At 51.5% G+C, this 27,939-nt stretch overlaps 1 protein-coding gene across 2 annotated transcripts; it reads left to right on the plus strand.

The window, feature by feature from the left end:
- Positions 1 to 635: 635 nt before the first annotated feature.
- Positions 636 to 27,760, plus strand: sik2b (salt-inducible kinase 2b). Of its 2 annotated transcripts, none has more exons than XM_067247070.1 (15): positions 636 to 1,055; positions 3,781 to 3,897; positions 6,652 to 6,715; positions 11,538 to 11,699; positions 14,442 to 14,566; positions 16,252 to 16,375; positions 17,774 to 18,000; positions 18,239 to 18,391; positions 18,950 to 19,108; positions 20,447 to 20,675; positions 20,804 to 21,085; positions 22,638 to 22,795; positions 23,492 to 23,605; positions 23,998 to 24,089; positions 24,306 to 27,760. In XM_067247070.1, the coding sequence occupies exons 1-15, from the start codon at positions 915 to 917 to the stop codon at positions 24,856 to 24,858; spliced, it is 2,700 nt and encodes an 899-aa protein (XP_067103171.1). In that variant the 5' UTR covers positions 636 to 914; the 3' UTR covers positions 24,859 to 27,760. The 2 variants fall into 2 exon arrangements, with proteins under 2 accessions (XP_067103171.1, XP_067103172.1); XM_067247071.1 differs by having other exon boundaries at positions 24,001 to 24,089.
- The last annotated feature ends 179 nt before the right edge of the window (positions 27,761 to 27,939 follow it).

The following is a 27,939-nucleotide window of genomic DNA, read 5'->3' on the forward strand; positions in this document are numbered from 1 at the left end:
GTCAACAAAGATCAGTCAACTATACAGGAAGGAGGAGAGTGAGATTACGAACTTGTGGGGATGTTTCACAAAGTGATTACATTTTTAAATGTTCTTATTCAGTTATGCATCTGACCAGATTCACCACGATTTACGCAATCGTGTCATACATATTCATTTCTCTAGAATAAGCATAATTTAATGATGCCTGGTTGGTGTGCACAAAGCTTTCTCAAATCTCACATCTTCCTGGGCCCAGCTGACACACACACATCTGTCAGCACAATAGTAGAAGCAATTTGCCTGGGTGTGTGAATAGACATGAATAGCACCCGTGTTCCCATACTTCGACTCAAGGGAGACAAAAGCACATACTAAGCACCTGGAGGGACCGAACTTCAAAGTTATCCGTGCACCCGGGGCGGCCGAGCAAACAGATTTCAGAATAGCAATGTTACCGGTTGACGTAAGAGGTGGGTCCGGTCGCTATGGAAACCAATTGGCACTGAAGTGTGGAACGGCTTCGGAGGCCCGCCCCCTGTACAAATACCCCCATCGGCTCTGACGTCAATACACGTCAACCACAGAACACGATGCCTCCTGCTAGTCAACTCTTGTACTCCAGCTAATACAGGCAGCTAGCCTTAGCTGAAATATTATAGCTCTATTGTATTGGACACTGTGGATTGACAGCCCGAGGCAAAAGTAAATGTAGCTAACATACGTTACTGCTTGGTCTAGGGGGTCTGGAAAGGGCCGTCAACGCCAAGCTGGCCGGGCGACTAAGAATTCAACTTTTGTCTATTTTTGATAGACACATTTCAGCGGGCAATTTGTTTTCTGTTCCTTGTCATCTGTAGCAGGACTCAAGTGGCGAGTCTGTTGGCTGGTTGTTGAGCTACCTCCTCCTCTTCCCCGAGCCCCTCCAGAACAGCATGGTCATGGCTGACACTCTCCAAAAACCGAGTCCGGTCCGGGGTCCTGTCCGCGTGGGCTTCTATGATATCGAACGCACCTTAGGAAAGGGAAATTTCGCGGTCGTGAAGCTTGCCAGGCACCGTATTACCAAGACAGAGGTGGGTGTCATTCTTGCAACGCCAAAAGTGTGACTATTTAACCTTTTTACATGTTGTCCATTCTCGTCAGTTTCACATCATCTAAACTAAAGTCAGCAAATCTGCACCAGTGGTTCCTTATTATTGCAACTACTGGTTGCTAGCTAGCTGCAATCTACATTGCAAGAGTTAGTTAGCCAGATAACTTGATCTCAATTCATACTGGTTAAGTAGAATAGGTTGTCAACCTACAGTGTATAGCCGATTCAACTATTCGTGCACTTGGGAGTCAAGCATTAAAAACTATGACAGCGCTGCCTGTGTAAGATGAACACGTTGTGTAAGGTGTAACACACGTTATCCTAAACTTGGCTCTTAACTATGGATTGAGACAGCCAAGCAGCCCCTGGGACTTGTGTACTGTAAACAAGCTAGTTAACTTGTAAATACGGTGCTGGCTATCTGGGTTTGGTTGGGACAGGCGAAAGACTAGGTGTATGTGTAGTATTCTGTGGATCTATTGTGATTGGGGGGGGGGGGGGGGGGGGGGAAAGCACCTTGTTCTGAAGGGTGTGGGTACTAACGGCAATCTAACGTCTTGTACCCTGCAGCCTTTAAGCAGACCTCTTCTCATGTTTAGGTCTTACCAACAGCCATGATTAGCGATTTGCCATGTATTCACACGGCGGTGTTGTAAGTGTATAATTAGTGAACGGCGAGGCTTGTATAACTTTATTTAACTGAAAGGGTCTACTTTTTAAATGTTTTTTAAACTACATGGAATCTAAGATAACTAGACTAAGCCTAAACGTGCACCTACGCCTGCTTGAGTTACTAAAAACATATTCTTGTCTCGTTCATTTTGTTCAATGGGTTAAAAGTTCCTATAGGATAGAGTCAAGGACTAACCTTAAAACCTATCCCTCTGTCAATTTACCACCGCCATTAACACACTGAGCTTTAGTGTGGCTCAGCACATACCCTAGGCATGCTTGGGATCCTAGGCACCCTTGTGAGTCATTCTAACGAGATGGGCTCAGTGAATGGCAGGTCTGTCTCTGGTCTGTCGAGCAGACCAGTACTAGCTTGTGTCTGGAGAATGACCCGAAAACATCATCCCGGTACCAGCCAGTTCCTTGACACTGGTTGTGATGACACTTGTCATGGTCAGGCTTTCCTCAGTACCAGCTGTGTGTCTCTGATTGTCTGTGTGTCTTTGCGTGTGCTTGTGTGTGTGTTTGTGTAAGTGTAGTTCAGTGGTGTCCAAATCGAAAGCCTCCTTGTAACCGAGAATCTTAGTTGTAAGGTACTAATACGTTTCACTGAAATAGCTTTTTCTGTCCACATGTCCTCTCTCTGTTAAAAGTATAAAGTGGCCCAGTGTCTTGGCTGATAAGCGGAAAGTCATTGTGTGGTCAGGTCAGTCCTGCCACACCACAGCCAGCTAGACCTATGGGGGTCACTGAGCATAGTTGATGAACGCCACGTCAGTAACCGGTGGTGTAGTGTACGGGACGTGAGTGAACGTCAAATGTCCACAAGGATTTCCCGGGCGCCCATGATATCATGAGCAGTGATACAGCGATGATACATTTACAGTACACCCACTATTTCATGCTGGACTACACCACTGACCAGAACCTGACATTTGATACAATCTGGCTTACGCAACAACATGCATTGCCCTCGTCTTCATGTGTGCTGGTTTTCAAAGCTTGTCGAAGGATGTGGGTTAGGACAGAAGGGTCTGAAACCCTAAAATGTCCTCGGCATTGTCATCAGCTGCTGTCCTTCGACGTCACCCCACATTGGTCCAGCAGACATCCAGACACCTCATCCTCAGTGGCCTGGGGTTGTCCACGAACGCCCTGTACCAGCGGGCCTCTCCTCACATGACCTTGCAGTCACTCCACACTGCACCTTGAGAAAGTGTGTATGTGTGTGTGTCGGGTTCCTCTATTCCGTGGCGTGTGTGTGTGTGTCATGTTTCACAGTCCTGTGCGTAGTGTGTGTGTGACGCGTTTGTCAGACCCGTGTTTGTACATGCATTCCTATTTTTACATGCGTGTTTGTCGTGTGTCTATGCGTGTACCCTCTTCTGCTGATGAGAGGAGTGTTAGTGTTGTGGATCTCAGTAATCAGACATGGAGTTAGCTCAGCTCAGATTAGAGTGGCATGATTACAGGGAGAGAGGGGGCACAGTGGCCTCTCTTCTTCCCCATTCTCTCTTTCTCTCTCGGTTTTTCTCTCTCTCTCTTATTTGTTTCATCTCTTTCTTTTGCTGTCGCTCTTGCACTCATTGTTTAGCCTTCTGGGTCTCTCTGTCTCCCCCTCTTTCTCCCCCCCTGTCTCCCCCCTCTCTCCCTCTGTCTCCACTTGGCTCACAGACAGTTGTGAACTATTCAAGTCCAAGTGATGAAATGTTGTTTGTGAAACTGGGTTATGCAGTGATCAGACCTTGTTAGTCAACGCCAAAGAGCTTGAATTGGATTGCCAGTTGTGGTCTTCAGTTTCTGTTGTTTTTCTCCTCAGCAAACATTGGTTCAAACAGCCGGTTGTCATCTTCTCATACAAACACCAGCGATATTTGTTTTACACATAGGACAGCTGACAGGCTCAAGACTGGAGGCTGGCTATTGTGAACGCTACCAGACACGCACATAGACAAACTTGAAAATGACATGACAAAGTATTTAGTGCTGTGATGTCAGCTGGAGCCTAATCGTGTGCTTGGTGTCCTCTTAAGGTGGCCATCAAGATCATAGATAAAACCCAGCTGGACGCAGTGAATCTGGAGAAGATCTACAGGGAGGTCCAGATCATGAAGATGTTGGACCACCCTCACATTATTAAGCTGTACCAGGTAAGCAGAATCTGAGAACTCCTCTTAGGTTAACTTGGGTGTCAGTTGGCTGAGCGGTGAGGGAGTCGGGCTAGTAATCCGAAGGTTGCCAGTTCGATTCCCGGTCATGCCAACTGACGTTGTGTCCTTGGGCAAGGCACTTCACCCTACTTGCCTCGGGGGGATGTCCCTGTACTTACTGTAAGTCGCTCTGGATAAGAGCGTCTGCTAAATGACTAAATGTAAATGTAACTTGCATGGTTCTAGAAACCATCTGTGAACTGGCTTGTGAGGTCTAGAACTAGGCTGACTTCAACAGTTTCACCATTCAGTGTTGATTGTCATAACCTTGTTTCTTCCAATGTCAGACTCTGGTTAGTAAATACCTTGGCTGCAGGCTGTCGTCATAGTGCCACCAGACCTTCATGGATATCAGCTCCTAGTTAATATCTAACTAACATTGCTTTCTGCTGACCTGGCAGGTAGTCTGCCAAGGTGCTAGATTACTTGTATTGCGTAGCCTAGAATGGTTTGGGTCAGACCAACGGCACTCACAATATACGTTCGTAGAATGTTTTGTCAGCTGAACACTCAGTTCAATCCCAGACTCCTCGTCCCACCTAGTAGACGTCTGCTGTGGACCTTCATGCTACATAGTGACAATGTTCACTGATGATATTTGACATTTTATTTGTTGGACCTGGTGGGGAAAAAACAAGCGTCCAACGTCCATGAATTGGCCTGGGAACTTCCCCAAAACTCCTAGCATGAGCTCTGAACCGTCAGACCAGTCCAGGTCCTATTGGCTTGTTTAGGGGGAGTTAGATGAGCGGTTGGGTATTATTACACAACTCTGGCTGCATTCCAGACTGTGCTGTGTTGTCACGGAGCAGAGTGTCATTATTTCCAATGGCCCGTCCAATCAAACACCATGGGTCAATTAGTCACTTCCTCTCCATGCTCATAAAGAGAGCGGGCCTCCACGGGGCTCTCACTTGTCATCACTCATCCCCAGTCACCCTGAACCATCACTCCCCTCCAGGCCCCCCCAACACTCCCCTCCAGCCCCCCCAACACTCCCCTCCAGCCCCCCCAACACTCCCCTCCAGCCCCCCCCATCACTCCCCTCCAGCCCCCCCAACACTCCCCTCCAGCCCCCCCCCATCACTCCCCTCCAGCCCCCCCCCATCACTCCCCTCCAGCCCCCCCAACACTCCCCTCCAGCCCCCCCAACACTCCCCTCCAGCCCCCCCAACACTCCCCTCCAGCCCCCCCAACACTCCCCTCCAGCCCCCCCCATCACTCCCCTCCAGCCCCCCCCAACACTCCCCTCCAGCCCCCCCAACACTCCCCTCCAGCCCCCCCAACACTCCCCTCCAGCCCCCCCCCCAACACTCCCCTCCAGCCCCCCCCAACACTCCCCTCTCAGCCCCCCCAACACTCCCCTCCAGCCCCCCCCAACACTCCCCTCCAGCCCCCCCAACACTCCCCTCCAGCCCCCCCAACACTCCCCTCCAGCCCCCCCAACACTCCCCTCCAGCCCCCCCCAACACTCCCCTCCAGCCCCCCCAACACTCCCCTCTCAGCCCCCCCAACACTCCCCTCCAGCCCCCCCCAACACTCCCCTCCAGCCCCCCCAACACTCCCCTCCAGCCCCCCCAACACTCCCCTCCAGCCTCCCAACACTCCCCTCCAGCCTCCCAAAACTCCCCTCCAGCCCCCCCAACACTCCCCTCCAGCCCCCCAACACTCCCCCTCCATCCCCCCCAACACTCTCTTCCCCCTGGTAGCTAACTCTCACTTTTTTAACCATCTTTCACTCATTGGCCTCACCCCCTAGCCCTCATCACCTACCATCCCCAGCATTCACTCTCTCTCAAAACTGCTCCCCTTTTATCTCTCTCAGACCTCCTAATTGCCCCCCCCCCCCCCTTCCTGACACCTCTCCATACACCACACATACGGTGGGGCTTCTCGCCCTATGGAGACAGGACCAAACTCCACATTCCAGCCAACCAGGCATATCACCATGAAATAACCAGTGTGGTATTTCAAAGTGTGAATGTGTGTGATTCATCCTTCTCTCTCTCTCTCTCTCTCTCTCTCTCTCTCTCTCTCTCTCTCTCTCTCTCTCTCTCTCTCTCTCTCTCTCTCTCTCTCTCTCTCTCTCTCTCTCTCTCTCTCTCTCTCTCTCTCTCTCTCTCTCTCTCTCTCTCTCTCTCTCTCTCTCTCTCTCTCTCTCTCTCTCTCTCTCTCTCTCTTTCTTCTCGGCCTCCGCTTTTAGCTCTATTCATCTCTGCTCTGGCTGTGTCTATATCTGGTGTCCTCCCACATACGGCTGGCTGTGTGTCAGGGCTGCCAGCACAAGGGCCATTCAGTATCAGACACAGAGAGGACCCCCATCCCACCGGCCCTCCAATCTCTCCCAGTTATGTCTTTCAGACATGTGGAGTGGATCAGGCCTGTGTGTTTTAATATAGAGGCACAACTGTGTGATTCAGCCTTGGGAGGTGGTTGGGAGTGTATGAATAAACTTGTCACATAACTACTGTTCTCTCTAATGGTGTGGTTCCTGTGGGCTGTTATCCCCCGCCCCCTCCCAATCCCCCCCATCTGCTAGGGGTCATGTGATACAGTAGCACCAGGAAGTGTCTCAATGCAGTTATCTGATGACCGTCCATTGCAGCCCCAGTAAGGTCAAAGCAAGGTCTTATCTGTTTACTCTGCTGTATATTCCCTCCCTCCCCCTCTCCTCCCTCTCTCCTTCTCCTAAAGGTGATGGAGACTAAGAACATGCTCTACCTTGTGACGGAGTACGCCAAGAACGGAGAGATCTTCGGTGAGTGACGCATTCTGGGTCAGATCACATGACTCATATCACGTGACATATCGCATGACATCACCGACGGTTACACCTCATCAAGAGAGCTCTGAGGTGACTTTGAGACTGACAGGAGTCCTCCACAGAAACACGAACACGTCTCATCTCACCTGGGACCGAGCACTCAGGCCTTAAAACCCTCAAAATAACCAGGGCCGCTACTGTGGCTAATTGGCCAAAGCCAATCTTCATAGAGATCATGAAGGTCTGAAATTATATTACCCAATGGACCAGGACATAACAACATGACGAATTTGAAGGCTGCTAAAATTCAGTTTTTGCCTTGGCCCAACACTTGTTTGGATGTGAAGTAGCAGGCCAGAAGGCTAGATGGTGAACATGCATGTTGCTTTGTGATCTAGGCCAAGTAAATGTTTGTATTCAGAGGGGGCCATGTGTCTGGGCCGACAGCTTTGTTTACACGCTCACTGCACAGGCGCTCTCTGATGATGTCACAGATGGCAGGGGTTTGCCTGGGCATGGCCAGGGCTCAGCCATGTGGTAGAAGAGGGCTGTCTACCAGGGCCTGGTCATTACAGGCAGTCACTTGCTTTATGGATGCTCGAACCATAGCTAATTTAGCTAGTTTTGAACACATTTTTGTATTGTGAGCTTTGTGTGCCAGTCCCCCCCCAAGAGGTCCTGACCAATTGGGTACATTCAGGCCAGTTTCAAACCCAGCTTCCCTGGCTTGGAAGTGTTGAAGTAAGTCTCTGGCATTGGCACTAGGACGACACACGATGAGCCCAGAGAGACTTAAACAGGAGGTTATCTAGATCTGCTCCCAGAGACACGAGGTGCAAGCACACGCCAGCCAGACGCACCCGCCCAGCCCCCCAGCAGCCATCTTGGTTTACATACGACAGGTTTCTGTTCCCCAGGTCAGGGGGAGATGGTGCCGAAGGTCTGATTTAAACAACATGAGGGATTTAGGTTATTAGTTACTGGTGGGTGGACGGTTTTGTGTGTGTGTGTGTGTGTGTGTGTTAATGCCTCCTTCAGAGTGTGTGTGTGTGTGTGCGGGCAGGCATGCGTGCACAGCTCCCTCCCTGCCGCCCTCTTGTTGTGGCCCAGTCTGAGATGACAGACATAGATGGTCACTGGATATGCAGCACGTGACAAGCAGGAGCTAAGAGACCCCAGCGTTAGCTCCCGACTCCAGGGTACATCGGGCTAGTAATCTGAAGGTTGCCAGTTCGATTCCCAGCTGTGTCAATTGACGTTGTGTCCTTGGGCAAGGCACTTCACCCTAGTTTCCTCGGGGGAATGTCCCTGTACTTACTGTAAGTCGCTCTGGATAAGAGCGTCTGCTAAATGACTAAATGTAAATGTAAATGTCCTGGTGCAGGATAATAACCCCCCCTCGTCATTGGTTCGCGGTCGCTACTACAATCCATAGATCACCTGACAGATCATCTCTATGGGGATATGGCATTATGAAACCGTGTTCTGGTTTGTGCTCTCTAAGTACTTGATTGTGCAATATTTGTTACGCAAGGATTTAGAATGTTATCGTCGTCATAGTGAACACCATATCACTAGAGTGGGCTCTTGCTTGAAAAGGGTAAACATACCAGTTCCTATTCTCCATAAACAGCCTATAGCAAAACTTGTGGTTGTCCTTGTTTATGAGCTGTGTATGATAGCATGAGGGTCAGGATGGAGTGTGTAAGAAAATTTGCTATTTTTGCTTGCAAATTGCAAACAGTTTGCATTGCAGCAGCCTATAGGATCAGACCTGTAGACCTGCAGCAGCCTGTAGGATCAGACCTGTAGACCTGCAGCAGGACCTGCAGGTAGGATCAGACCTGTAGACCTACAGCAGCCTATAGGATCAGACCTGTAGACCTGAAGCAGCCTATAGGATCAGACCTGTAGACCTGCAGCAGCCTGTAGGATAAGACATGTAGACCTGCAACAGCCTATAGGATCAAACCTGTAGACCTGCAGCAGCCTGTAGGATAAGACCTGTAGACCTGCAACAGCCTATAGGATCAGACTTGTGCCTGTCAGTTTCAGTCTCTGCCTGTCTGTCTCTCTGCCTGTCTCTCTCTGCCTGCCTTTCTGTCTCTCTGCCTGCCTGTCTGTCTCTGCCTGCCTGTCTGTCGCTCTGCTTGCCTGCCTGTCTGTCTCTCTGCCTGCCTGTCTACTTGCCTGTCTGTCTCAGCATCAGTGGCCGCTGCAGGCCAGATCAGACCTGGAAACTGGGTCAAGCTCAAATAAGGAGGATCCACTGAGCCCCAGCAGGAGAGGGAGGGAAGGAAGGCGGCGTCGGGAGAGAGTGAAGGAGCAGAGGACGGAGATTTCAAATGTTGTCAGGAGGGGGGAAATGTAGGGCATGCATATTTAAGAAAGCTAAGCTGAAGAGAGATGGAGGGAGAGAGAGAAGGGAGAGGAAGCGACAAGAGAGGGCTGAAGGTGGAGAGGGCAGGAACAGAACTTCATCTCTCTGGCCTGTCCTCCTCAGAGACAGGGTGGACAATACTAATTGTGATGTGTGCACACACACACAAAAAACAAACAGATATGTCCATTTTATTGAGGTCTTTGTGTTGTCTACTCAGCCGGTGTACAGCGTGTGCGAGTCTTTCAGGGTGGCTTCTATAGGAATGCCTGTTTATCTGATCTCTTGTCTCGTCTGTCTTGTTAATAGCTCTGGAGGTTTTGGTGATGGGAGGGACGGGTGGAGGTAGTGGCATGTACCCCTGCTACCGTACCACCTGTAATAGACATACAGCAGAATGTACCCCTGCTACCGTACCACCTGTAATAGACATACAGCAGAATGTACCCTTGCTACTGTACCACCTGTAATAGACATACAGCAGAATGTACCCCTGCTACCGTACCACCTGTAATAGACATACAGCAGAATGTACCCCTGCTACCGTACCACCTGTAATAGACATACAGCAGAATGTACCCCTGCTACCGTACCACCTGTAATAGACCTGTACCTGTAGGACTAAGTCAGCCTGGGGAGCAGACTGCATCTGCCGCCAGGCTACTGCGTGGATTCTCACACCCCCACACCCCTCTCCCACAATGCAACAGGACACCCGGCCTGGCTCCTTGACCCTGCTGACATTGAGTGTGTGTGTGTTTGACGTTTCTCTGTCATTCTGAGCTCGCTCTCCTTGTCGCTGCCCTGAAAGGATCTGCTTATCCAAACAGAGAGATTTCTGTGCAGGATGTTTGTGAGTGCACGTGCGTCTGTGTGTACATTAGCCGAACAAGCAAACAGGCATCCTTGTTCCAAAGTCCAACCATCTGCTCTGCCAAGGAATGGGCACCACGGGTCATGAGGCCACAGCACTGGGGGGATGTGTGCGTGTGTGTCTGTGATGTTTCTATGAGTCCTGTCCTAAGTGAGTGTGTGTGTGTGTGTCCATGTGTGTCTGTGATGTTTCTATGAGTCCTGTCCTAAGTGAGTGTGTGTGTGTGTGTCCATGTGTGTCTGTGATGTTTCTATGAGTCCTGTCCTAAGTGAGTGCGTGTGTGCGCGTGCGTGGCGAGGGCACATGTTGAGCAGAGCGGGGCTGTTGTTGCGACCCCCAGTCTTCAGACCGCCCTGTCACATTCCCTCACCTGCTGTGTTTGTGATTAGCGCCGCAGCATGAAGACCTGGCTGCGCTGAGGGACACGCAGACGGAATGTTTCACCTTCACTCCAATCAGCCTCACAGAAGTTAAACATCCATCAGATCCTCCCCTTGCTCTCTCTTTCACTGTTTCTGTCTCTTTCCTTCCTTCTGTCTCGCTCACCGCCCCCTTTGTTTTCTCTTTTACTCCCCCAATCTCTCTTTCTCATGTTGTCTCTCTTTCACTCCCCCCCACTCTTTCTTAATCTGTTTTCCACTCGTTCTCTCTCTCTCTCCCCCCCCCCCCCCCCACCCTGTCATGACTACCCGGGCATCATGAGGCTGGCATGCTGGTATGGAGAGGGTGTGCTCAGGTAATCGTCAGGCCTAGTGTAGTGCTGCCCTGGGGTTCTGTATTGCTCCACTTTAACGTTTGAGCCTTTTCTTGGTTGGGGGGGATTGTTCCGTTTGTTGATCCCAGGCTGTTGACGTGTGCAGCAGGATAATCTCTAGATCTGTAACATGCGTGTAGAGGCCTGTCTGTGCGTGGCTGTGAGGAAGCAACGTGATGTTCTCCTCACGGCCTCAGCACGTCCTGGAACTGACGAGTTTCCTGGTAGCCAGGCGAAACTCTGTCCTCTGATTGCGGGCTGTCTGAAGTGGTTCAAGGAGTTAAGACGGGTGAATTGTTTGTTTGTCTTAAACAGCCGTGGTTACCGTCTCTCTCTCTCCCTTTCTTACTCTGTCTGTATCTCTCTTTGTCTCTCTCTCATTCCCCATGTGTTGTAGAGTATGTATGAGATTTTAAGGTGAAAACTTGTGTTTGTGTGTGGCACAGGTTGTGTGTGTTGTCAACAGTAGGCTGTGTTCCAGCCCAGTCTGAGTGTGGACAGAAGGATTCAGCTTACGCATTTGTTTGGATCAACTATTTCCAGTAAAATGACCAGGATGTAATAAAAGGAATACATTTCTCCCTCTCTTCTCTGAAGCTGTTATTGATATAAGCTGGGCTGTTCTTAGAAACACCCTCAGGCTATGATGACCAGACTCTAGAGGTGACCCCTCACTCACTCCTCACACACACACACAGCCAGATGCATACCACCTGTGTGGATGTCAAGACTTTAAAGTAATAAAGCTAACTGACACTACCTCTTTTTGTCTCCTGTCTCTTACTCCTACCCCCCCTTCTCTCTCCAGACTACCTGGCCAAGCATGGTCGTCTGAGTGAGTTGGAGTCCAGGAGGAAGTTCTGGCAGATTCTGTCAGCAGTGGAGTACTGTCACAACAGGAACATCGTCCACCGTGACCTGAAGGCTGAGAACCTGCTGCTAGACGGACACATGAACCTCAAGATAGCAGGTGGGTGCACTACCACACTAGTACACTAGCATACGACAGAGAACACAGGAACATCAAGATAGCAGGTTGATCCTTTGCCCCATTCCCTGATCTCCCTGAGATGGCCTCACACGCACACACACACACACACACACACACACACACACACACACACACACACACACACACACACACACACAGCACTTCACTGCAACACAGCTGCAGCTCATGTGTCTGTTGTGAGCCACCTTTGGGGATCCTTATAATGAGGATGGTGATGAAGAGTTTGAGGTAGAAGATGACTCTTCCTGACCCATGTCCAGTTCTCCCTCTTCATAAGATCTGTCCTGATAGGTCTGTCGGAAGTTCTGCTGACCATTGGCCAGTCAAAGAAAGGTCACCGTTGTGTGTGTGTATGTGTGTGTCAGGGGGTGTTGCCTTTTATGTTTATACTTCAAAGAGCCCCTTAATGCCTGCTAGTGCTGACAGAGAGAGAGGAGGAAGGAAGAAGGGAGGGAGGGAGGTAGGGAGGAAGATATGTAGAGCGTAGGCCAGTGGAGGAAATGGTATGGTGAAATGGAGGGACTGAAGTGGAGGAGAAAGAGAGGGAACGAGGGAGTAAAACAAGGGGAAAGGAGAGAGTGAGTGAGAGAGGGGGGGGGGGGAGGGAGGGGGGAGGGGATCAAAGTAGAAGGGATAGCTTGAGAGGACATCATGTTCCAAGTTCCAACCAGATCTGTGTGCTCATCACACCTGCTTATCAACAACCTCCTGGTAACTGCTAGGGGTGTGTGTGTGTTAGTGTTAATGACACTTAACTGGACTCAACAAAAACAGATGATAGAAAGTGTTGTCTTATCCCCTGCCTGGTGCTACTATTAGGCTACAGTAGACTGCTACTGGCTTGGCTGTTTATCAGCACGCACGCACACACTACACACCCCTGCCCCCCCCCCTCCCTCTCTGCCTGCCTGCAGCGCTGGGTGTTGACGTCAGTCACTCAGTATTCAGCACATGAAATGGGTCAACCCATGTGATAAACCTCCTCTCCTCCCTCCCTCTCCTCTTCCCTCCCTTGTTCTCTCCACCTTCTCCTCTCCTCTAGTTATCTCCTCTACTCTCCCCTCTTCTCCTCTGCTTTCCTTCACCTATCTTCTCTCCTGTTTCCCCTCTCCTTCTCTTGTTCTCCTCCCTGATCATCTCACTACATCAGATCTGAGAGCGAGCACTAGCCGTGCGGTGTGTTGCTACAGAGCACTCTGGCCCCCGTCCAGCTGCAGTGTCACCCCAGCTTATCTCTGGTTAGAGCTGACTCTTCCTCCGCATTCTAGAGCTGCTGTTCTAGAACCTGCGTTGGAATCTCTCTGACCCTGCTTCGTGTGAAGTGTTTTAAAATCGAGAATCTTTCTGACCCTGCTTTGTTCTAGAAGCTAGGACGTTCCTGACCCTATTTAATGTGTTCTAGCTCTGATAATAGGCTCCACATCAGTGAGTCAGAGGAACCTTTGATCAGCTACAACGTGGCCGGTAGCCTGTCTTCTGAGGGGGGCTAGCTGTACTATAGGACATTACTGCTGGACTGTCTCTGGCTAGCCAAGATTGTGTGTGTGTTTGACAGAGAGAATGAGAGTGTGTGTGTGTGTTATGCTTGCACCTCTGAGTCCTGCTGACCTCCCCCTGTTATGTAAGCTCTTTTTAATCAGTATTATTTGTTTGGTTGGTAATACCTTTTTCCTTGCTTTTTATATAACATTCATCATTTTGCAACATCAAAACAAGGCAAGAGAGAAAGGGGTAAGGAGGGGTGTGGGGGGAGTAGGGGTGGGGGGTACGGATGAGGGGTGGAGGGGGGCGATGAGGGAGAGGGGAAGGTTGTTTGATTCAGGGCTCTCGTGTAGTCCTCATGTCTTCACATAATGAAGCCATCCCCCTGCTGAAGCTCACCCTGGTGTCAACTGTACAACACACATACCCAGGAGACATGACACACACAGCACAGGGCGGGGAGGGGGCGGGGGCAGAGAAGGAAAGAGAGGGGAGAGAGAAGGACAGGAAGGGGAGAGGGATAGGGGGTGAGAACAACTGCCCCTGCATCTTGGCCTCCTTCAGGCATGGCTGCGGCTCCAGTGGCATCTGCTAGGAGCAGCAACACCACCTCCCCAACACCCCCCTGTCCAGGGGGGGCCAATCAAAACGCAGAGTCCAACCATGACTTCATCCTACCAGTCTCCTGGGAAGTGACCTCACATACAAGCCCTGCCCCCTGTCCTCAGCGTTCAGGAATGTGGATTGCATATCGCACCGTTATACAAACCTCAGCCCAGGCTGGCCCGTAGCGTACTTCTCGAACAAAGGGTTATCTTAGCGTTAGCTTAGCGTGGCGCTCCACCAGGGGGGACCGGTGCAGCTGCATTCTGTGGGGGGGACATGAAGTTTGTGGCGTAGGATGTGAAGAGAAAAGTGGAAGTGCAGTCTCTCTAGAGTGACATCAACCCTTCCCTTTCCTCTCCCTGCGTGGATCTGAAACGCCACATCAACCCCCTCCTGTCCTGTTTCCTCGAGTCTCGAGGCGGGATATCTCAAATCCACTCTGTGTATTTGTGTCTCCCTTTTTTACGCTCTGCGACGTCGGAAAGGGGTTTACACAGCATGCCACAGATTAGCACCTATAACCAACATCAACCCCCAGAGGAGGACCAGGTGGAAAGGTAAAGGTGAAGGCTGTAAGACAGCATGTCTAACCCTTCCCTGTCCTGTGTGTAGATTTTGGCTTTGGGAACTTCTTCCAGCCCGGGGAGCCTCTGTCCACGTGGTGCGGCAGCCCCCCCTACGCCGCCCCAGAGGTCTTCGAGGGCCAGCAGTATGAGGGCCCACAACTGGACATCTGGGTAGGTGGAGGGAGGGATCAATGGGAGGAATACTTGCAGGGTGATGGATGGATGGGAGAAATAGGTGGATGGAGGGTGGGAGGGATGGACGGACGGAGCGGTTGATATGGATCGAGGGATCAAGGAAGGGAGGGATGGAAAGAATTAATGTGTGGGGGGGGATTAAATCCAGGTAGGTTGAAGGGTGGATAGAGGAATAGGGCGAGGTGGAGAGAAATATATATATTAGGGGTGGGCATAGATACATTTTTTAAATCTAGATTAATCTCACTGTCATTTTGGCGTTAATCTAGATTAAAATGGCTCATTTGAATTCCGCCGAAGGCATTCAGAATATGTGTGCTACCCAAATAATGACTAAAAGTAAGTCTTTGAGAACGGATTTCTCAAGCCAGGTGGTGCATTAGACCAGGAGCTCATCTCCTGTTTCCAAAATGCATCACAAACTGCTTGAGAAAGCTGTTCTACTATGATAATTGATGATGAAAATAAATTATGTTCAATAAGATGTACTTGTGTTTATTAACTGTTTATTAGATTAGTTAGCTTGGCTGATAGAGCTGTGCTGACGGGCTTGCCTCGGTTGCACTCAAACATCGTAGTTTGACGACGACTCTTACCCTGCGCTACATCAGTGCTTGGCCCGGCATCTTCCGCATTAGCCAAGGGATGCTTTGGTGGTATTTGAGACTGGAAGAACTCCTACAGTAAACTAATTCTGAATAGCACAAGGACTGGAAGAACTCCTACAGTAAACTAATTCTGAATAGCACAAGGTGCAAACAACCTTAGTCTTGTCGAGGTTTCCATTGGGAAGCTTCTTAAAAATACATTTTCAAACCAGGCGGCTTCATAGCTGCATCCATGTTAGCACATCACGTTTGATGTGATAATTTCATACACAAGGCATACACACAGGTTCGAAGACTCGTTCTCACCCCCTACAGTGCAATTCGGCTAGGTATACATCCGCGCTAAAATATCAAGGTGAAAGTCATTATAGCTTGCGTAGTTATAGACCCAGCTCCCAACCCAACTTTGAGAATAGATTAACGGCAATATTTTTTTTATTGACCGATAAGAGTCTCACGTTAACGCTGCACGTTAACGCCGATAACGGCCCAGCACTAATATATATATATATATATATATATTATTTTTTTTAAGAAACCAATCAGGTTACAGATGATATTTAAGATGGCTCACATGTGTGAACCCTGTCCCTAATGGAGTGTTAACCAATCATTGACCAGCCAGTCACCTGTGGTTGCCTGGGGTTAATGTAGGACGGCCAGGGTCATAAAGTAGACAGCCTTTGCTCCTGTGCTAAATTTCCCCAAGGTCTTAAGGATATACCAGGGGGGGGAGGATGTCAACCATGTTTACAGCCCTGCTCCTTGTGGACCAGGACCACGTAGCTGACAGGCTGCTATCTGATTCTTCTCTGGAGTCAGGATCACCTGAGGTCTGGTCTTTCTCCAGGATTTAGGGCCTAGAACCTGGACTATCTTCAGGGTCGGGGCCTAGACTTTATCTCTACGGTTAGGGCCTAAATTCTGAGAGATCTACATACCTCTGTCCTACAGTAGATTACTATGTAATCAATCTGGCTTTGTGATGTAGTGATTTTTTCCAGGCTCCTCCCGTAACCTGTATGTGATGTGGTGTGTGTGTTCCTTCTGCAGAGCATGGGCGTAGTCCTCTATGTGCTGGTGTGCGGTGCACTGCCCTTCGACGGGCCCACTCTGCCTGTGCTGCGCCAACGGGTCCTGGAGGGAAGGTTCCGGATCCCCTACTTCATGACTGAAGGTGAGAGAGAGGGGGGAAGGAGGGGAAGAATGGACTGAGAGGAGGGGGGAAGAAGGAGAGGGAGGAGGAGAGGGAGAGAGGAGGGGGGGGGGGAGGAGGAGAGGGAAGAAGGAGAGATTGGGGGAGAATCTGTTTTTGGTGCGAGTGAGTCAGTGAGAACGTCGTCTTGAGAGGAAGAGTGTGCTTGAGATGGGCTCCAGAACTCCAGCTAGAGCCACTTTACGTAACCTGGGGCAGAGCCAACACATTCCTCACTCAGCAAGTCAGCTATCCAACCAGCCAGCCAGCCAGCTATCCAGCCAGTCAGTCAGCTATTCAGCTATCCAACCAACCAGCTAGTCAGCTATTCAACCTGTCAGCCAACCAGTTAGCCAATTTGCCAGCCAGCCAGCTACTCAGCCCTCCCAGTCAGTCATCCATCCAGCCAGCCAGTCAGCCTACACATGCTTCCAGTAATGTAGGCTGGTGTTCTGCAGGTCTGCAGGTCTGGTGTTCTCAGCAGGGACAGTGGGCCATGTAGGGGTCAACAGGCTTTGTTCAGGACCTTGAAACAATTTACACCGTACTTTAGACCCCCTAACACTAGCTCATTCCTCCCCCCTTTTCCCTCCAGTCCAACCCTGGCCCCTCGAGTCACCCCCCCCCCCCCCCAGTTCTCCCCATTTCGCCCCCTCACCCCCCAGTCCAGCCCTGCTTTGATTCAGTAGAGGAACACACTGTGCAGTTTTCTTCCAGAAGGGATCTCCTCTCTTCCTGTTCGCCCCACTCAGGCTCAAATGTACAACACGCACGTACACACACACACACACGTACAGTACAGCAGTACTCCCCCATCTGTTAAAGAGGGATTTGGTGTCGAGCTGCTCAGATAAGGCGTGTGTGTGTACGTACCCTACAATGTCCTTTATTAGCTGTACATCTGACTGATGACTCATTAGTGCATGACCAACTTGTTGTCTGACTGACTGATGGTAAACATCCATCCGACCGTCTGACTTGCTGTGTGGCAGTACACAGTCCGTCACATGTGGGAGGAGGGGGGTTGCTATGGTTAGTGGAGGTTAATTAGATCGTAAGGTGGGGAGCTACAGTGACAGGCAGGGGGCAGTAATCCTGTTAACATCCAGCTGTGGATGACGTCAAAAGAGTAGGCCGCTCACCCTGAAATAATGGGGGGGGTTTCAGGGGGGGGGGGGGGGGGGGGGAAAGATTAGTAGGGGAAGAGCTTGAGAGGAAGAGAGAGAAATAGACACGGAAGGAGAGATTTGTTTCAAACGCAGCCTAGCACAATATGGTGAAACATTATCCGAAACATTTCGGAACATTTTGTTCCTTTTTAACTCCCTCTCTCCCTCTCTCCTCTCTCTCTCTCTCCCTCTCTCCCCCCCCCCCAACCAGACTGTGAGCACCTGATCCGGAGGATGCTGGTTCTGGACCCGTCCAAGCGGCTGTCTGTGGCCCAGATCAAGGAGCACAAGTGGATGGCTCTGGACGTGCCCGTGCAGCGGCCGGTGCTGTACCAGAGGCCCGTGCCGGCGGAGGGCGACGTGGGCGTGGGCGAGTACAGCGAGCAGGTTCTCCGGCTCATGCACAGCCTGGGCATCGACCAGCACAAGACCGTGGAGGTGGGGACCTTCAAACAGATCTGAACTCAACTTTTATTTACCACAACATTTGTGGATTTATTATGAACTTTATCGACTCTTAATCTTTTCAGACCGTCATTGATACTAAAATGGGACAGGAGGGTATCAGATTGTGTGGCCGGCGCTAAGGAACTAGACAGCTATTTGAATTCACTTTTGAATGAACTTTATTGAAAGGTAACCGTTCCGTGTCTCTCCCCTCCTTCTCCTCCCCCAGTCTCTCCAGAACAAGAGTTATAACCACTTTGCAGCCATCTACTACCTGCTGGTGGAGCGACTGAAGGCTCATCGCTGCAGCTTCCCCGTGGAGCAGCGCCTCGACGCTCGGCAACGCAGGCCCAGCACCATTGCCGAGCAGACCGTCGCCAAGGTAACCGCCGCTCTCATTTCCACGGCGGGCCGAGACGCCGTAATGAAAGCTGGTCGCACCTGCGCCATCAAACGTCCACGGCGCTCATTCACCTGCCTCTCTTCCTCCTCGCTCGCTCGCTCGCTCACGCACTCACACCTCATTCTTCCGTTTGTCTTTGTCTCCGTGTCCCTTCATCTCATCTTCCGCTGGTCTTGTTCTCCCCCGCCTCCCCTTTCTCTCACCCTGATTTGCATCCCTCGTTCTTCCTGTAGTCCTCTCATCTGCTCCGCTCCTTCGCTCCCGTCCTCTCCTTTCACCTGCCTCCGGTTCTCTCTCCTTCTGCCTCCACTTCACCCTCCTTTCATCCTCCCTTCCTCTGTCTCTCCGGTCGTACCTCGCCGCCTGTCTCGAATCTGCTTATCTGCCTCGCCCTCTCTCTCTCATGCTCTCTCTCATACCGGTACTCTCTCTCTCTTTCTCATTCCTCTCACCATCTTCCTGTCCTTCCTGTCTTTTTCCCGTCATCCTCTCCTAAATGACCTGACTCCTCCTCCTCCTCCTCCTCCCCCCCCCCAGTCCACCAGTGGGTCTGGCCAGGTGGGCCTGCTCCCCCAGGGGGTTCGGCTGCTGCGCTCCCCTGCCCTCCCTCCAGCCCCATCCGAGGCCTTCTCCTTCCCTCAGTCCTCATGTCCTCCAGAGCATAGCCTCATGGTGGAGGACGTGGCTACACCTAAAGTAAGTCACACACACACGTACGTACGCACACGGGAACACTCGCATGCACAGACAGGTACTCTTCCGCACACACATGAACTCAGACACCCATGCTGTACCCGCCAAACTGATTTCCAGGAAAGCCAGGTTGATTCATCTTGCTGGGGAGGGGGGGGGGGGTGTTAACATGAACATTGTGTAAAGAGAGACTGATAGTGAGAGACTCGAGTGGAGAGATTGAGAGAGAGAGAGAGAGGTAGAGCGAGAGAGAGAGAGAGAGACAGAGAGAGAGGGGGACGTGGGGAACAAGCGTCTGTCATGTCAGATGTGAGCCGTGCTGGGTGACGGGGAGCGGCTAAGAGGGTTATGTAAGCAGATAGGGCAGCTGTGCTGCGACACACACACACACACACACACACAGGCCAGTTTCCTGGGAGTGCGTGTACAGGCTTATATCAGAGTGTGCTACTGTCACTGCTCCCTGCAGCTTATAGACACTTTCATAACAGAATGGCTCTTTCATAAGCAGAGGATGACCAGCAAGACAACCGCAGGCCGGCCCTCACTCTCATCCACCAGGAAACACACCCTCTGCCCACACTGGCTGGGGATGTGTGGGAGTTGGAGTGTGTGTGTGTGTTTGTGATAGAGAGAGAGAGAGCGGGGCGTTGCGTAACAGTCCTGTGATGAGTGTGGTGAGCCAGAGGAGCGAGAGGTCGGAGAGAGGCCCACCAGCCCCTGCATCCTCTCCTCCTCTCGGCCTCTTTTCCTTTTGTTCCACTCTCTCTTCCTTTCTTCTCTCTCTTGACCTCCCCTGTCCCCTTGTCCCCCCCTGTCCCCCCCCTCCCCCCTGTCTCCCCTCCCCCTTCCAGTGTTGGGTAACTGCATTCCTAACCCAGCACGGTTCAGGAAGCTGGGCTAGGGAAGTCGACAAGACAGAGCTGCCCTCTCTGGTTACCCCGGCAACTCATCCACATGATCCATGTTAGCTAGACGTGCGTGTGTATGTGTTTGTGTGTAGGACTTTGGGCCAAAGCACACTTCCTGGCCCTGCATTCCAGACTAGCCCCGTCTCCACTCACACACACACCCACCCCACTCCCCAGCCAGTGTGTGAGAGGGAGGGAGAGAGGGAGAGAGGGAGAGAGGGAGGGAGGGAGGGAGGGAGGGAGGGAGGGAGGGAGGGAGGGAGGGAGGGAGGGAGGGAGGGAGGGAGGGAGGGAGGGAGGGAGGGAGGGAGGGAGGGAGGGAGGGAGGGGTGGTAGGTCCTGTGATGAGAGATATCCTCAGGCCTCATGTCTGCTCGACACCACTGACGAGGCATGTCTGTGTGTGTGTGTGTGTGTTTGCGCCCACCAGGTGAACGGCTGTCTGCTGGACCCTCTGCCCCCCACCGTGCTCCGCAAGTCGTCCACGTCGTCTCCCTCCAACATGATGGAGACGTCGATAGACGAGGGCATCGAGACGGAGGAGCCCGACGCCGAGGACGACCCCGCCCACCTCCTCTCAGCCTATCAGACGGCTCGCTTCAGCCAGCGCAGGCACACCCTGTCTGAGGTCACTAACCAGCCTGGGGCTGTCAACCAAGGTAGGGACACACACACATGCAAACACACACACAGGCACATACAATCACACACACACACACAGACAATGACACACAGACACCCACAGACACGTATGCATATGGTTGCTAATATGTCTTGCCTCCCACAGGGAAGTTATTCAGCCTGTGCCACAACCCCTCCCTGGGCAGTGTGGATTCAGAGTACGACATGGGCTCCATGCACAGTGACCTGAGCCTGCTGGAGGACCCCCCCTCCCTCAGCGAGGTGGTACTGCCCAGCCCCGCCCCTCACATGACCACGCCCTTCCTCAGCGCGCGGCCGCCCAATCCCGCCATGCAGGCGCTCAGCTCGCCCCGGAGGGAGGCACACAACCGCTCACCAATCAGCTTCAGGGAGGGCCGGCGGGCGTCCGACACTTCCCTCACACAAGGTAGGCCCCGCCCTGCTGTGTCCGCCCCGCCCTGCTGTGTCTGCCCCGCCCTGCTGTGTATGCCCCGCCCTGCTGTGTCCGCCCCGCCCTGCTGTGTCCACCCCGCCCTGCTGTGTCCGCCCCGCCCTGCTGTGTCTGCCCCGCCCTGCTGTGTCTTTATTCTGCTCTCCCAATCTCTGTTCTTCTCTCTTTTTTTACCTTCTGTATCTCTTCCACTTTCCCAACCTTTTCTCCATCTTATTTCTCTCTCTCTCCATCTATCTCCCTCTATTCTCTTGGTATTCTGTCTTTTCCCCCTGTATGGTGGTTGAAGGTTATTCATGTGGTGAGTCACACAGCTCGGTGGAGATGCAGACCCAGAGAGCTCCAAATATCACCTCCCTCCCTCCCTCTCTACCTTACTTCCTCCTTCCTAACTCCCTTCCCTCTCTTCCTCTCCCTCCCTCTCTCCCCCTACATACAAGTCACAATGGCACAGCTGCTTCTTCTATCTCCCTCTCTCTGTTCTAATCCTCCTCTCTCTCCCTCCCTCTCTCTCTCTCCCTCCCTCTCTCGCTCTCTCTCTCTCCCTCTTTCTCATCTGCCTCTTCTGTCTTTCTCCCTGCATCTCTCATCTCCCTCGTTTCTCCCTCCTAAAGCTCTAAAGAGGCTGCTGTGTTGGCTGCCTGTGACGTCAGCAAATCGGCTGCACACGCTCACACACGCTCAAACGCGCGCTCTCTCACACACACACACACACACACACACAGCTCTGCTCCCCATATCACCCTCTGTTCATGATGAGTCAGGTCTGCAGGTTTACAGTCAACATCAGAGGTGCAGAGGACAAGCTCATACACACGCACACACACTCTCATACACACACACTTTAATAACCATGAGTGTGTCTGATTCACACACACTGGCTTCTGACGTGAACAAGAACACTCACGCTCGCTTTCTCTCTCCCTCTCACACACACACACAGACACACACCTATTCTGACGTCTGTGCACAGTCACAAACTCAAAACACGCACTCGACATACACCCACACTGTCATTGACGTAGGTTGCCAGTCATGGCTGTTTTGTTGGCTGGGTGGTGTGATGTGACACTGGCTGCTGCCAGGGTAATGAGGTGGTGGGGACAGTGTGGCTGCATCTGCCTGGGTACATCCACAGTCTTTTACACTCCTCACAGCAAGGAAACGTCCTTCCAGACATGCAGGTTGAGTCAACGATACAGCGTGTGGTTAAGGAAGCCAGCCCTGAACTTAGGCCCTCTGCCAGGGAGACTCCATCAGAAAACAATTCATTGCTTTTAGGATGTGATCTCTTTAGTCTCTGTTGGGTTTGTTTATGTGCCAACATGTAATCAATCTTACAAACCGTATCAAATACGGTGCTGCTTCTTCAATGTAGTGTTCCAATGTTATACTTTTTAGATTGTGATGATTGTATGAATTGGAAATGGGAGAAGGACAGTTTCAATGAAAGCTGCTGATTGATGTAGAAGTGGAAACCCTGACTGTGTGTGTGTGTGTGCGCGTGTGTGTGTGTGTGTGTGCGCAGGTCCGGGCCTGGTGGCGTTCCGTCAGCACCTTCAGAACCTGGCCCGCACCAAGGGCATCCTGGAGCTGAACAAGCAGCTGTACGAGCAGATGGACTCTGGAGACGGGGCTGGCATGGACCTCCTCAACACACACCAACACCTGCAGCACTTCTTAGAGGTAGGACACACACATGCACGCACACACACACATGCACAAACACTCACACATACATCACTGCAGTCCCTCAACCCCCCCCCCCACCCCCACCAACACACACACACACTCACTCTCTCACACACACTCACTCTCTCACACACACTCACTCTCTCACACACACTCGCGCACTCACACACACTCACTCACACACACTCACTCACTCTCTTTCTCACACACACACACTCACTCTCTCACACGCACAGACACACACACACTCATTCTCTTACACGCGCACACACACTCTCTCACACACACACAAACAAAACCCATCTACATTTCATCCTCCAGGAGGTCAGCCCCCACCCAGTGACTACCCAGAGGTTGTCCGTCCGGCGGGTGGGCCAGCAGCTTATGTAAGCCCAGCAGGGGCAGCCAATTGTGGCTTGTTTACTGTCCGTCGGGCCTGGGCCCTGGTCCTAGTCCCTGGGTGCGGGGGCAGGGGAGTGAATGCTGCCATTGTTGTGGTCAGACTGGTCGTGCAGTCCGGTCCCCACTGTCAGCCAATCAGCAGCCCAGAACTCGGGCTGATGGAACTCTTGAAATTCAAGAGGCAGCTAGCCATGTGAATCCTGCTCCAGGATAACTGGATGAGTTTGGGGTGTGTGTTGTATGTAAAGGCTATATAACGTGTGTGTGTGTGTGTGTGTGTGTGCGCAGAGTGAGGCGGCTACACAGCAGGACCATCTGGGGCTGTTCCAGGGAGGAGGCCACCCCCCCCTGCTGTCACGCAGACAAAGTCTGGAGACACAGTACCTCACACACAGGCTACAGGTACGGTACCCACACACACACTCAGCTGCAGGTACACACACACACACACTCAGCTGCAGGTACACACACACACACACACTCAGCTGCAGGTACACACACACACACACACTCAGCTGCAGGTACACACACACACACTCAGCTGCAGGTACACACACACACACACTCAGCTGCAGGTACACACACACTCAGCTGCAGGTACACACACACACAAGCTACACGTACAACACAGTATTACTAACTTGCTAATGGGACAGTGTGTTTCGCGTCACGTAATGCAGACACAGTGTCTTCTCCCTGGCACGTCCTGCAGATGTTTTCAGCATCCATGTTTGTAAACATCTGCTCGTTGTTTATGAGAGGCGGACTAACCCCTCCCCCCCTCCCTGTGTCAGAAGGCCAGCGTCCTGGCCAACAGTCCTGCCAGCTGTCAGCTCTTCTGCAAGGAGACGCCCCGCAGTCTGGAGCAGCAGCTGCAGGAGCACAGGTGAGGCAAAACAGGCTCACCCTTTGCACTCCGTGTCACATCCTGTATTGATCCTATAGATACTGAGAAGTAGGTGTGTGCCGCACACATGGATAGATAGATAGATACATAGCTTTGTATACGGTATGGTATGCTGTAGTACACTGGTTTGTGCCTCGAGTCATCCTAGTACACAGCTTGTTCAAGTGCATGACCTCTGACCCCCCCTTCCCCCAGGCTGCATCAGAAGAGGATGTTCCTCCAGCAGCAGCAGCCTCAGGGCATGGGCCTCCAGACCTACTTCAACCAGATGCAGATCGTGGAGGGGGGCACGTACTCCCCCGGCCCCCCCATGGCCCATCAGGACCCCTCAGCGCCCCCCTCCCAGCAGGGGGTCATGTCCGCAGGCCACCCCCAGGGCCTTGTCCCCTTGATGGAGCCGGGGGAGGGGCTGGTGTACGACCCCTACCTGGTGGGGCATTACCCTTCTCACCTGTCCTCGGGCCCCCTTCTGCACCCCCAGTCCCACTCCCACCCCCCCCAGGAGGGCTTGCTGTACGGCTACCCCAGCTGTGAGGCGGTCCTGGGCCCCCCCTCCGCTGAGGCACTTTACCCAGAGCAGTATAAGTACCCTCTGGACCCCGGGCAGCCTCTCCCCTCTGCCCAGGGAGAGGCCCCCCAGCCTGGGTACGGGGGCCTGGCTGGCCTGCCTGAGATCCAGGGCTCCCTGCTGGACAGCGAGATGATGGAGACGGTGGACTCCACGCACGGCTTCGTCATGGTCAACTGAGCCGGCGGGACCGAGGCAGGAGACAGACGGCAGTATTATCCTGACAACCTACGCAGCATTAAGTCTCGGGAGAGGGAGAGGGGGAGGGGGAGGGAGAAGTCATTGTCAAGGTTACAGGGAAGGAAAAGTGTTTTGTTTTTTTTCTTCTTATTTGTTAATGCTTACTCTTTAGTTGTATCGAGTGACACCTGAGAAACCTTTCTACCAAAACCCTACCTCCCTACGTACCCCTCCGCCCTCACCCGCGCCTGGGCACCACGGCGTCCAGGACCAGGCTGGCTGGCATGGACGTTGCCTGGGGCAGCTGATGTCTGTGAGGCTCTTTGGGGACTTTGCACCGCTCGGCATCTTGACTGCAGCTGCGTGAAGCAGCAGCCGTGAAGAGCTGCAGCCCTTGAAGCTGCAGCAGCTGCAGCCGAGAGCACGGCCTGTTGTCTGGAAGTGTGGACTGTGTGTGGACAGGACCAGTTAGCAGAAGCACAATGGCAACAGCTTTGCTCTTTGTATTGATATAGGTAAAGGAAGAAAAGAAAAAAACACAACTCTCTGGACTTTGTAAAAGAGAGAAACCACGAACAAGTGACAATGTTATGATTACGCGCTTAACAAGTGCAGTGTTAGTAGTCGATATATATTTTTGTGGCAATATTGAAGCAATATTATTAATTCCATGAGGGATTGTGGGAGGTTGTCAGCGCCTCTTCACCCGAATAACCAACTCTGATTGGATAGTCGGTTTTAAGGCAGAGGACTCTGATTGGCCTGGACTCATTAGTCAATGTAATGCACAGTGACATCCATGAAGGTGATGATGTAATTAGGAGATATTCCACTCTGTCTACCTGCAGCAGAACTCCCATCTGCAGAGCAGGGTGGAGCCAGTCAGCTGGCCATGACTGCTAGGCCCCTTCCTCCCCGGCCCCCATCCTCATTGATTGCAATAGCACTGTCTGCTGGGCCTGAGCAGGAAGCTCGGGCCCAGCGGCGGTTCAATCATCCACATTAGCTAGTCAGCCACATCAGAAGGGATGTGTGAAGCCAACCTTTTAGATAACTGTCACTAGTTTGCAAATCACAACAGTGTGGGAAGTCAGCAATTGTATCTTTACTAGTCGGTTTGAAGCAACTACCAGCTGAGGCTGAGCGATAATGGCATGATGATGACTGGCTGAAGCTGTCGGGATCCATACATCTAGAGATAGGCATGCAGTACATTGGGTGGTTTGGGGTTGGTTTTAGGGAGTGTGCACGACATTGAATAGTAAAAAAACAACAAAAACAACAAAAAAAGGTAAAGGTTTTCCATTTTCCAATAATATGTACATATTGTATTGTGTTCTGCTCAGTGTGAACACTAGTGGTTCATCTCCTGGTAGCATCCTCGCCTCCAATGTTGTGTGAACTCTAAACTCAATGGTGTTGATGAGAAGTTGTGTGATTCCAGTGAAGCCAAGTTTTGTGAAGGAGTGTCTCTCTCCGCGCTGCGCTAGGCCGTCACACCCGGCCGTCACACCCGGCCGTCATAGCCAGCCCTGGACCCTGATTGGTGGATGGAAACGCTGGCTCACCAGGGGCGACCTACAGCAGGCCACGTTAGAGAGATGTCACACACACAGCACTTGGGCTAACTTTGAATCTACTTGAAGCGCAAAGGTCTTTGTCACAAACACACACACACACAAATCTAGGTAAAATAATAAAGCCTGAAATGTAGCAGGAGAGAGTCTAGACCAAAGTAGATCTAGTGGTTCAGGTAACCAGGAGGAGTCAGGGACAAGGGGCCAGAGACCGTGGTTGGTCATGGTCACCAAAGCGAGACCAGGCAGGAGTGTGGTTGTGGTCATCCACACCGATGACCACTCTACTGGAACGGCTGCAGGCGGTGAATACTGGAGCACTTTTGACTTGGAGGTGAAAAGATGAAGTGAGAGAAGGGAGGATGAAGATGAGAAGGGATGAGTTTATCCAAGGCTCTGAATAGTCTCAGGATGCATCCTTCATCCCTTCCCTGGGCTGGTGTCTGGTCAGTGTGGGGGTGGAAGCATATGCTCCTCTACACAGCTGACGCAAATTCAAGACTCGCTCGATGAGAGGGTGAGAAGGAGGAAGAATACATTCTGGGACTATTGAAGAAGTCCCTAGATGGCTTGTTTTTTAATTCAACTTGATAAGAAAATTGTCTCATCTTTCTCCCCCAACCCCCCCCCCCCCCCCCCCCCACACACACACACACACACACACACAGAAGGTTCTTTCAAAGAAATATCTGATTCATGAACACTTAATGGTTGAGGGCGAGAAGGAAAACTAGAGAGACAGACTTTAACTGGTTGTTTATTGTGTTTTGTACAAATTAAAGGGTTAGAGAAATCTTGAGTGCTCCTCAAGACTCAACGAATATAGTGTTGAGCATGGTAGTGTTCGGTGTGCCTTTTTACTTTATTCTGGTCTAAATTAAGAATTGAATAGAAGCTGTTATTTCTGGTCGGATATCCCTTCTGTTTTCCCTACAGTAATTGCCTCCAGAGGTAACAGTGTCATGTTTTACCAAGGTACAAAACCAAAGTTTCCTCAGAAGTCCTCTAGTACACTTCCCCACCATGGAAGGAGACGGGAGCTCTGTTGGCTTCTCTGTTGTGCTTTTCTGTTCTTTGGTCAATCAGTATATGCCATTTAAAAGTATTATAGCAATATCTCAGAGTACTAGTTGAAGACTTATGTGGTGAAGAAACGTACAGTACTAGTGGACGTGTTTCAGTATCATAATTGCACCTCCTGCTGATGGGGAAGAAGAAAAAACAGACTAGAGGAAAATAAATCCAGTTTTATATTTTACCTTCTCATTGATGTTGACCACACATAAGCTAACTTGCTGTTGAGATTTAAAAAAAAAGGTTTATTGAACAAAACGGTGTCTTAGTATTTTTTGTGTGTAACCTGCTAACTTGTTCTAACCTCCAACCTGTTACTGCACAGTCGTACACGTAACCACTGAGCTATCCCTTCCACCACAAATGAGGATGTGGAAAGTCACACTTGTTCATAATTAGTTACTAATATTGTGAAACACACCTGACAATC

Source organism: Osmerus mordax, chromosome 11, assembly GCF_038355195.1.
Source record: "Osmerus mordax isolate fOsmMor3 chromosome 11, fOsmMor3.pri, whole genome shotgun sequence".
Taxonomy (NCBI): domain Eukaryota; kingdom Metazoa; phylum Chordata; class Actinopteri; order Osmeriformes; family Osmeridae; genus Osmerus; species Osmerus mordax.

Bases quoted from the DNA above. Each gene is read 5' to 3' on its own strand.
- sik2b (XM_067247070.1), top strand. From the start codon at position 915: ATGGTCATGGCTGACACTCTCCAAAAACCGAGTCCGGTCCGGGGTCCT. The intron at 11,700-14,441 runs GTGGGTGCACTA...TCCTGTGTGTAG, and splicing joins CATGAACCTCAAGATAGCAG to ATTTTGGCTTTGGGAACTTC. The intron at 18,001-18,238 runs GTGGGGACCTTC...CTCCTCCCCCAG, and splicing joins ACCAGCACAAGACCGTGGAG to TCTCTCCAGAACAAGAGTTA.